The sequence below is a fragment of the Grampus griseus genome (genome assembly GCF_964374135.1).
Source record: "Grampus griseus genome assembly, chromosome: 4".
Classification (NCBI taxonomy): Eukaryota; Metazoa; Chordata; class Mammalia; order Artiodactyla; family Delphinidae; genus Grampus; species Grampus griseus.
The window spans coordinates 35,252,174-35,263,722 of record NC_138997.1 but is presented as its reverse complement, the minus strand read 5'-3'; the positions used below and the strand labels follow the sequence as shown (position 1 = coordinate 35,263,722).

The window sequence follows — 11,549 nt, the reverse complement described above, 5'->3', positions numbered from 1 at the left end:
AGTCAGAATGGCCATCATCAAAAAAATCTAGAAACAATAAATGCTGCAGAGGGTGTGGAGATAAGGGAAACCTCTTGCAGTGTTGGTGGGAATGTAAATTGTTATAGCCATTATGGAGAACAGTATGGAGGTTCCTTAAAAAACTAAAAATAGTACTACCATACAACCGAGCAATCCCACTACTGCGCATATACCCTGAGAAAAGCATAATTCAAAAAAAAATCATGTACCAAAATGTTCATTGCAGCTCTATTTACAATAGCCAGGACATGGAAGCAACCTAAGTGTCTATCAACAGATGAATGGATAAAGAAGAAGTGGCACGTATATACAATGGAATATTACTCAGCCATAAAAAAGAAATGAAATTCATTTATTTGTAGTGAGTTGGATGGACCTAGAGTCTGTCATACAGAGTGAAGTCAGAAAGAGAAAAACAAATACCATATGCTAACACATATATATGGAATCTAAAAAAAAAAAAAAAGGTCATGAAGAACCTAGGGTCAAGATGGGAATAAAGACACAGACCTAGTAGAGAATGGACTTGAGGATCTGGGGAGGGGGAAGGGTAAGCTGGGACAAAGTGAGAGAGTGGCAGGGACATATATACACTACCAGATGTAAAATAGATATCTAGTGGGAAGCAGCTGCATAGCACAGGGAGATCCTCTCAGTGCTTTGTGACCATCTAGAGGATTGGCATAGGGAGAGTGGGAGGGAGACACAAGAGAGAGGGGATATGGGGATATATGTATACCTATAGGTGATTCACTTTGTTATAAAGCAGAAACTAACACACCATTGTAAAGCAATTATACTCCAATAAAAATGTTAGAAAAAAAAAGGAAAAAACACAATATAATGAAAAAGTACAGTGGAAATAGGAAAAAATAAGATAAAAGTGTATTAAAAATAAAAGCATAAAAAGAAAAGAAAAAGTAAATAAAAACATAAAATTAAAAGAATAATAAAAAAAGAAACAACAATAGGACTAAATGGAAAAAAATATTTATAGTAGTAATAGTAGTGGTATTTTCCTGTGGCCTCAGCTGTCAGTGCCCTTGCCCGCACAGTGAGCCACCAATCCTCACCTCCCCAGGAAATCTTCCAATACTTCTAGGTTGGTGTCTGGACCTGCTGTGGACACTCTGGGGCCTGCTCAGCCTCTGATCTGACCTTACTCCTTTATGCACTTGACTCCAAAGTCTACAGCTGTCCCCAAAGTCCACAGCCTTGATTGTGGGAACACTCATTGTCTATTCATATATTTCACAGATGCAGGGTTTACCAAGCTGATTGTGGGGATTTAATCTGCTGCTTTTGCAGCTGCATGGAGAGATTTTCCTTTGGTCACACTGCCCTGGGTTTCAGTTTTGGTTTTGGCCCTGTCTCTGCCTGGGCCAGGTGTCTTCCCCACCCAGGCAAAGGGGGCTAAAGCAGCACTGATTAAGGCTCATTTCCTCTCGCAGGCCAGGGAGAGGGAGAGATATGGCAGTCACAATTGAGATGTGTGGGGAGTGCGGGAAGCAGCAGAGGCCGGCGTAAAGTTGCAAGTCCCGAGGCATGCTGTGTATTCTCCTGGGGTAGTTGGACTCAGATCGCAGGACCCTTGGCAGTGGCAGACTGCAGTCTCCCAGGAAGGTGTGGCCAGTGACCTGCGCTTGTGCACAGGACACTTGGTGGCTGCAGTGGCAGCCATCACCCACCTCTCTTGTCCAAGATAACAGCCGCGGCTTGTGCCCACCTCTGGAGCTCATGTAGGAGGTGCCCTGCCATCTGTGACCGCATGGAGCAGTAAGCTCCTCTCCTCAAGCACCCTGCAACAATCATCTCTTGCCTCTCCAGCAGGCCCAGGCTTTTTCCTGGACTCCCTCCTGACTAGTTGTGGTGCACTAGCCCCCTCAGGCTGTGTTCACGCAGCCAACCCCAGTCCTCTCCCTGGGATTTGACCTCCAAAGCCCAAGCCTCAGCACCCAGCCCCCACCTGCCCTGGAAGGTGAGCTGACAAGCCTCTCAGGCTGGGGAGTGCTGGTCAGCACTGATCCTCTGTGCAGCATTCTCTCTGCTTTCCGTTGGCACCCCTGTTGCTGCACTTTCCTCTGGGGCTCCGAAGCTCCCTTCCATCCCCACCAGTGAGAGGAATTCCTAGTTTGTGGAAAATTTTCCTCCTTCACAGCTCCCTCCCAGAGGTGAAGGTTCCATCCTGATTCCTTTATCTCTCTCTCTCTCTTTTTTTTTCCTTTTTCCTTTTGCTCTACCCAGGTATGTGGGGAGTTCCTTGCCTTTTGGGAAGTCTGAGTTCTTCTGCCAGCATTCAGTAGGTGTTCTGTAGGAGTTGTTCCACATGTAGATGTATTTTTGATGTATTTGTGGGGAGGAAGGTGATCTCCACGTCTTACTCCTCTGCCATCTTGAAGCTCCCCTCTCCATAAGTTTGTTTTCTATGTCTGTGAATCTTTGTTTTGTAAATAAGTTAATTTGTATTAGTTTTTAAAATTCCACATGTAAGTTATTTCATACAGTATTTGTCTTTCTCTTTCTTATTTACTTCACTTAATATGATAATTTCTAAGTCTATCCATGTGTGCAAAAATGGCAATAATTCAGTCTTTTTTATAGTTGAGTAATATTTCATTGCATATATATTACCACATCTTCTTTATCCATTCAACTGCTGATGGACATTTAGGTTGCTTCCATGTCTTAACTATTGTAAATAGTGCTATTATGAACATTGGGGTGCATGTATCCTTTCAAATTAGAGTTTTCTCTGGATATATCCCCAAGAGTGGGATTGCTAGTTCATACGGTAACTCTATTTTTAGTTTTTTTTAAGGAACCTCCATAGTGTTTTCCATAGTGGTTGCACCAATTGACATTCCCACCAACAATGTAGGCAGGTTCCCTTTTCTCCACATTCTTTCCAGCAGTTACTATTTGTAGACATTTTATTGATGGCCATTCTCACTGGTGTGAGATGAGACCTCACTGTAGTTTTTATTTGCATTTCTCTGAGAATTATGGATGTTGAGCATCTTTCCATGTGCCTATTGGCCATCTGAATATCTTCTTTGGAGAAAAGTCTATTTAGGTCTTCTACACATTTTTTGATTGGGTTGTTTGGTTTTTGTTTTTAAGTTGTATGAGCTGTTTGAATATTTTGGGAATTAAGCACTTGTGGGTCTCATTGTTTGCAAGTATTTCCTCTCAATATTTATATAAGTTGTCTTTTTTTAAAATGGTTTCTTTGCTGTGCAAAAGTATATGAGTTTGATTCAGTCCCATTTGTTTTGTTTTGCTTTTATTTCTACTGCCTTGGGAGACTGACCTAAGAAAACATTGCTACAATTTATGTCAGAGAATGTTTTGCCTGTGCTTTCTTCTAGGAGTTTTATGGGGTCATGTCTTATATTTAAGCCTTTAAGGCATTTTGAGTTTATGTTTGTGCATGGTGTGAGGGAGTGTTCTAACTTCATTGATTTACATGCAGCTGTCCAGCATTTCCAACACCACTGGCTGAAAAGACATATTTTTCTTCATTGTATATATACTCTTGCCTCCTTTGATTAATTGACTTCAGGTGTGGGTTTATTTCTGGGCTCTCTATTCTGTTCCATCGATGCATGTTTTTTTGTTCCAATACTACCCTGTTTTGATTACTGTAGCTTTGTAGTATCCCTTTGAAATCTGGAAGGGTTATGACTCCAGCTTTGTTCTTTTTCCTCAATATTCCTTTGGCAATTCTGGGTCTTTCATGGTTGTATGTACATTTTTGGATTATTTGTTCTAGTTCTGTGAAAAATGTCCTGGGTTGGGGCTTCCCTGGTGGTGCAGTGGTTGAGAGTCCACCTGTCGATGCAGGGGACATGGGTTCGTGCCCCGGTCCGGGAGGATCCCACATGCTGCAGAGCAGCTGGGCCCGTGAGCCATGGCCGCTGAGCCTGCACATCCAGAGCCTGTGCTCCGCAACGGGAGAGGCCACAACAATGAGAGGCCTGCGTACCACAAAAAAAAAAAAAAAAAAAAAAATGTCCTGGGTCGACATTTTTGATAGAAATTACATTAAATCCGTAGATTGCTTTGGGTAGTATGGCCATCTTAACAATATTAAATTCTTCCAATCCAAGAGCATGGGACGCTTTTCCATTTCCTCAAATCATCTTCAATTTTCTTTATCAATGCTTTATAGTTCTCAGCATATAAGACTTTCACCTCCTTGGTCAGGTTTATTCCTAAGTATTTTATTCTTTTTGGTGCAATTTTAAAAGGGATTTTTAAACTTGCCCTTTCTGATATTCCATTGTTAGTGTAAAGAAATGCAACTAATTTCTGTATATTAACCTTGTGCCCTTCTACCTTGCTGAATTTGATTGTCAGTTCTAGTATTTTTTACATGGAGTCTTTCGGGTTTTCTATATAGAGATTATGTCATCTGTATATGATGACAATTTTACCTTACCCTTCCAATTTGGATACATTTTATTTCTTTCCCTTATCTGATTGCTGTGGCTAGGACTTCCGATACTATGTTGAATGCACGTGGTGAGAGTAGGCATCCTTGTCTTTTTCCATATTTTACATGAATATTTCTTGAAAAGTGTTACATATGTCTCTAAATATATAAAAACAAAAAAATAATGAGGCAGAAACATACATGAAAAGGCAACAGAAGCTGACACTGAAGAGAGTGATGAAATTGTGTTTTAAGAGATGGGTTAGTGGAGTGGAGGATGTGGAGGGTAGAGGAAAAATTGATCCCATATATTTCTGCACCATTTGAATTTTTAAAAATATGCAAACTTCAATATTTGATTAATTAATAAAAATTTTCTAAAGATATTAGGTTAACAAAGTAATTTACCACTCACTATGGATAATGTATTATTCCCATGGCTTTCGCTACTCAGGGAATTTATTTATCCTCATTGAATGTACTTGCTTGTTTTATTTTTGTTTGGTAGGTGTTTTGGGGGTTTCTGCAGTTCATTGTATACTGTCATTATTACTTTACGCAAGAGTAATCTCTTCATTTTTACTTTTTCCCTTTATCTTCACCTCCTACTCCTAATCTCCCTCACCCAGGCACACACACTACCGCACTTGACAAAATTTTTTATATATTTATGCATCCTGGCAAAATATGAAGTGTTGCTTTTTGTTGCTATGACTGCTAGATGGCTACTTTTACTGCTATGCTTGTGTATCTATGTGTATCATACATGAATCATTCAAGTGCATTTGGAGTAGGGTATTGATTTAAATTACTGAAATACAGGACTGATATTTGTTTTTACAGGACCACACATATATTGGACTTCAGGATCCAGAAGTCACTTGCGTTTGGTTGTCTACGATAGGCAGATATTTACCAATATCACTATGTTTCATTTTAGGTGTTTGATTTTATTTTTCCTGGTTGAGTAGCAAAATACTGTACTGAATGAATAATGAATTCCAGCTGATTTCCAGTATACACAGTGCAGTGTTTATGTGAGGAAAACTATATATTTCCTGACAAACCATTTAAAATCACTTTCTATTAAATTCCCACACTAGCCCTGTTGAATGCATGGAATGCTGACATGAGAGATACAGTGCCTTCTTTTTTTAAAAACCATATTAATACATTTTTATTGATAGCAGTTCTCATACCAGAATAGCAGAATAGGTTTACTACCACAACTATTGGTATGCTTTGAAAAGTTTCTCACAGATAAAATTTCAAAATGCAGAGCTCTTGCAATTCAAATATCTTCAGGGCACTTCTAAATCACTGAAATATTAAATTATATTCACTATAGTTCAATGTTCTATAGGAAAACATACAACCACACTGATCCATGAATTTATCATTCAAAAATCATCAAATATATATTGTGAAGAAAATAAATTTCACTAAAAATTAGCATAAATTTAAAACAAAATCACCCTTCTATATCAAAAGTCATGAATCAAAAGAGGGGTTACATTAGTTACAGGAAGTATTTGAATGTTTCCTTTGATATCAACTCAGAATATAATTCAACAGTCCCTTCTTTGTGGAGGTAGAGTCTCCTAGGAGGACAGACTGGAAGCAACACAACATTTGTCTCAGCCCACACATGATGGAGAATTCAGGTGAGAGGATAAGAAGCTGCCCTAAACTTTTCCAGAAAATGTCATCCTCAACTGTGAGCTGTCTCACTACTGAAAGCATAAAGTGTAGGATGCTTGTGGAGGTAGTGAGGGGGCAGGTCCTGTGGGATTCGGAATGGTCCCAGGTTTCCAGAGGCAGGGGCAGGGGCAGGGGCAGGCTGCACGTTTAGGCTCAGGCCCAGGGGAGAGAAGTGTCAGGGCTCTTCACTGCCCTTGTGTAGGGCAGGATAGTAGGCGTCTAGGCTTTGGGATTCTGAGTAGAACTCACCTGGGCTGCGATCTCACTCTCCTTCTATGACCTCTCTGGCCCTCAATTTTCTCATCTTTCAGTTGGGAGCCATTATTGTTGTGAGGGTCATGTGTGATAAAGAAATCCATTTAGATTGTGCAGGGTCCTGAGATCTTCTCTGCTGCCTTTAGGGCCTGAGAGGTTGAGAAAGGCTTTGGAAATCTAGAAAACAGAAAGAGGACAAAGTCTGGAAACACCTCCTTTAAGGGGTAGACAGAATTGAAGCAACCTGTGAAGGGACAGGCCAAGAATGTTCAACAATTTCACCTGAGAAAAACAAAAGTAAGGACTTTCCATAGATCCAGAAACTAGATCATTGATGGGATTAGAGAGAGGGGATTAAGGTAAGAGTGTCTTCCATGCCCTGGACAGAAGATGCAATCAGAGAGGAAGATGGGAGGTGTCATCAGCAGCCTGTAATCTCCCCAGGCGAATTGCATCTGCAATCTGTCCATTGGGATGAAGGGAAGGAACCTCACTACAGGCTTATAAAGGCCCAAGGGGCCAGATTCTGACCCCAGCAATGAACAGAGAAGGTGGGCTGTTTCATGCTTTCAGACTTGGATCCAGACCTGGATTGAGGAAGACCTTCTGCTCTGTGGGGAAGAAGCCAAGAGTCCCAGTGGGTGGAGCCAGGATACCCACAAAGGCCTTGAGGATACAGAGCAGCTCCCCCAGCACAGAGCCAAGACTGAGAAGCGTGAGCAGGCGAGCATGGACTTGGGGACAGAGTCTCAGGTGGGCCTGAGCAGGGACAAACAAGCTACTCAGGGGACACTGTGTGACCCCACCCTGGTGGAGAAGGGCCAAGTTGGGGTCGTCTGGGAGGTCCTAGAGGGCAGGAGGTTCTCATTCCATTCATTTGGAACAGACTCTCTGGCTGGCAGAGTGGACAATTCTGTGGGTTCAGAGGAGAATAGGGAGGAAGGAAGCTTCAGCTGTGGGTGTGGATGTGACCTGACATCTGCCTCTCACCTGTGGGAGGTGTGGGCAAGTCCCAGGGGCTCCTGTGGCTGGGGGGTGGGGGCAGGTGTGGGTTTGGGACCTGCTGTGTGTCAAGCACCCTGCTCTCAGCTGTTCCGTTTTCTTCTCAACATATGGGCTCCCTAGTTAAGGTTTTATATATGTGCCTGTGTTGTTACTTTATGGAAGATAAATAATTGCTGGCTATCATAAGGACATATACACACAGTTTCCTTTGATATTGTAATCAACTGTGTGAAATCTGTTTTAGTGCAACAGAGATAAGGTTAACCTTTTAAGCCCTGTTTCTTTTTCTTTTTTTTTTTTCTTCTTTTGGGACTCAGGCCCCAGGGACTTTGTTCTTTAACCTGCAATGCCTGTTGTGCCCAAGGCTGTTCCCAGGTCCTTTTCCAAAATGTCTGTGTCTTCCTGTCTTAGAATGATAGTATTATTTTCATGTATTTGAACTTGCAGCTAGCTCAGGTCAATTACTTGTAATGGTGGTACATCTTTTTTTTTTTATTGAAGTACGGTTGATTTACAATGTTTTGTTAATTTCTGCTGTATAGCAAAGTGATTCATATTATATATACATATACATTTTTTTTCCATTATGGTTTATATCAATTCCCTGTGTTATACAGTAGGACCTTGTTGTTTATCCATCCTATGTATAATAGTTTGCATCTGCTAACCCCAAACTCCCATTCTGTCCATCTCCCTCCCCTTCCCTTTTCCAACCACAAGTCTGTTCTCTATGTCTGTGAGTCTGTTTCTGTTTCATAGATAGGTTAATTTGTACCATGTCTTCTGTTATATATATAAATGGTATCATATGGCATTAGTCTTTCTCTTTCTGACTTAGTATGATAATCTCTAGTTCCATCCATGTTACTGCAAATGGCATTATTTCATTCTTTTTAATGGCTGAGTAGAATTCCATTGTATATATATACCATATCGTCTTAATCCGTTCCTCTGTTGATGGACATTTAAGTTGTTTCCATGTCTTGTCTATTGTGAATAGTGCTGTAATGAACATAAGGGTGCATGTGTCGTTTTGGATTATAGTTTTGTCCAGCTATATGCCCAGAAGTGAGATTGCTAGGTCATATGGTAATTCTATTTTTAGTTTGTTTTTTTTTTTTGCAGTACGCGGGCCTCTCACTGTTGTGGCCTCTCCTGTTGTGGAGCACAGGCTCCGGACGCGCAGGCTTAGTGGCCATGGCTCTCGGGTCCAGCTGCTCCACGGCATGTGGGATCTTCCCGGACCGGGGCACGAACCCGTGTCCCCTGCATTGGCAGGCGGACTCTCAACCACTGCGCCACCAGGGAAGCCCTATTTTTAGTTTTTTTGAGGAACCTCCATACTGTTTTGCATATTGGCTACACCAAATTACATTCCCAGGTTGGTACGTCTTCTGAGTCTGCTGTAATCTCTAACTTTCCCCTTGGATACAGAGACTGAAGGGGTGTGGACATTTTAGGATGGAGGAAGAGGGAGAGTTGTGGCTCAAAGAAAGAAGAGAAAAGCTGGCTGGTCTGGCTGGGGCAGGAGCACACTGAGAACACTGGTCAGCCTTGTGAAAAGAGTTTTTACATAGAACAAGTTATGCTTGTAATTTAATGGGAAAATAGTAGAACAAACCCAATGTATCCTTTCCAAGTGTTGACAAAACAAAACACCACACACTGTTGGAGTGACTTCAACAACAGAAACTCATTTTCCCAGTTCTGGAGGCTGGAAGTTGAATATCAAAGTCCTGGCAGGTTCACTTTCTCCTGAGGCCTCTCTCCCAGGTGGCCTCCTCCTGGCTGTGACCTCACATGGCCTTTCCTCTGTGGGTGCCCATCCCTGATGTCTTTTCCCCTTCTAAGGACATCTGTCAATGTTGCATAAGGGCCTCTCCCCAGCAGCCTCATTTTACCTTAATCAGCACATTACAGACTTTATTACCATATAGGGTCCCATTCTGATGTACTGGGAGTTAAGCTTCAACTTATGGACCATGGGGGGCACACAGTTCAGCCCACAACATCCCACGTACACATCCAGTGAGTGATGCCCCCAGCCAACCCTGCTCCTCATCACTGGGAAGCAAATCCTGCATATCATAGAGTTTTCAATGTAAATAGTGTACTCTGTGTCTTTCAAGTATAGGATGTCTTTTCATTAATAACCTTTAAAAAATTATCACATGTCCACAGTCCCAACTGACTACAATTGTCTTTTTGTTTGGATGTATGTATTTCAATTAAGAAAAAAAGCCTTGTCAAATATTGTTGATTATATACATGCTCTTTATTTCTGTAATATACATTCTTTTCCCTCTTGTTATCAGTTTCTTGAAGGAGCTGGTGAGTTGTGCCATAGAGTTGCCCACACCTGGATTTTGCCGATTGTGTCCCTGTGCTGTTGATTTTCGTCACTACTGGGAGCAGTGGCTCTCTGTGAAGAAGAGGACCACCTAGAAAGCTCGCTTTCAGCCCATTAAGTAAAAGGGACAGAAGTGCCAAAGGAAGCAGAGACTGACTGGGGCTCTCAGTCCTCCTGGCGGCTGCTGTAGGGTTGAAGGGAAGGGGTAGAAATAGGCCTGAGTGGCCACAGCTCCCTGCAGATCCTGGCAAACCTACTGGCAGCCGTGAAGGAGCAGAGAGAAGGCTGAAGGGTCAGATGGTTCTCACTTGTCCCCATCCCTGGAGAGCCAGGTTTCTCTGAAGGGAGTCTCCTCAGACAGAAACCCTCCCTGCACAATGGCCCTGGCATCTTCCCTGGCACAGCTCCAAGCAGAGGCCAGCTGCCCCATCTGCCTGGATTACCTGAGAGATGCAGTGACCACTGACTGGGCACAACTCCTTGTTACCCCTGCATCCAGCAGTGCTGGAAGGGTCTCCACGACATCTTCCCCTGTCCTGTCTGCCTCCAGCCCTGCCCTGACAAGGGCATCAGGAGGAACACTCAGTTATGTCTCATGATTGATTGTGTGAGGAACCTTCCCAACACGGAGGACATGAGGAAATGGCAGAAAGAGAAACCCCCGTGTGAGAAGCACAGGCATGTTCTGAGCCTCTTCTGTGAGAAGGACCTGGAGCTGCTGTGTCCCCAGTGCAGGGTCTCCTCTGACCACCGTGGTCACCCCCTGGCACCCATGGAGCAGGCTGCACCCTCTCCCAGGAGGAGGATCAAAGCCCACATTGAGCCCCTGACAAAGCAGCTTGAAGATGCTTGAAAAGGCATTAGAGATGCAAATCTCCAAATCATCTGACTTGATGTGGGAGGTGGAGAATCAAAGGAATTAATTGTACTCTGAAGTTGTACACTTTAAGCATTTCTTGGGAATGGAGCACGATCTAGTTCATGTTAGGTTACTAAATGAAGAGAAGCGTGTTCAAGATAAAATAATTGAAGAAAAAAACCAAATATCAAACCACGGACCCACGTTGCAAAGTCTGCTTGATGAAATAACTGAGAAGTGTTTGCAGCCTGACCTGGATTTACTGATAGACATTGAAAGGATCCATAGCACATATGAAAACTTAGAGAGTCCAGCAGGCTTTTCTTATGATTTAAAGGAGGAGGTTTTCACTCTCCCCCAACAATATTTTGGCCTCCACAAAATGATCGGCACATTTCACGTAGACTTGACATTTAATCCTGAAACTGCTCACCACAGTCTCATCATCTCACAGGACAGGAAAATGGTAACATTTCGAGGGATGGAACCAAACTGTGTTCTTAATCCCGAGGCATTTACTTCTCACCTAGAAGTCCTGAGTTCTGAGGGATTTGACGCTGGCAGGCATTTTTGGCAGGTAAAAGAAAAAGGCCTGGGTGAATGGTCCTTAGGTATGTGTAAAGAAACTTTCCCCAGAAATGCTCCATCATCACCATCCCCAAGCAATGGCTGCTGGCGAATTCAGCTCTGGGGTACTACTCATGGCATACGGAATTCAGGATACACCTGTTGGATTGGTGTTTTTCTGGACTATGAGTTGGGGGAAGTTTCTTTTTACAATTTGAATGATAGATCTCATTTATATACATTCAGTGACATATTTACAGAAAGACTTATGCCCTATTTCTCTATTGGACCTTCTTCCAAATCCCTTACAATAAGTCTAGTTGAAGATGAGTGCTGAGCCCCCTTGGAAGACATTC

General features: G+C 42.6%; 2 protein-coding genes across 2 annotated transcripts; both read left to right on the top strand.

Annotated features, from left to right (window-relative positions):
* Positions 1-10,144: 10,144 nt before the first annotated feature.
* LOC309822250 (putative tripartite motif-containing protein 61) lies at positions 10,145-10,620 on the top strand (the record flags this gene model as incomplete). Its single annotated transcript, XM_082653993.1, is given in 2 exon segments — positions 10,145-10,229; positions 10,232-10,620. Coding segments are annotated over 2 exon segments (474 nt in total).
* Positions 10,621-10,729: 109 nt separating this feature from the next.
* Positions 10,730-11,530, top strand: LOC309822249 (tripartite motif-containing protein 60-like; the record flags this gene model as incomplete). The annotated part of the gene is made up of 1 exon (XM_082653992.1): positions 10,730-11,530. One exon carries the CDS (start codon positions 10,730-10,732, stop codon positions 11,528-11,530), a length of 801 nt encoding a protein of 266 aa, XP_082510118.1.
* Between the last annotated feature and the right edge of the window lie 19 nt (positions 11,531-11,549).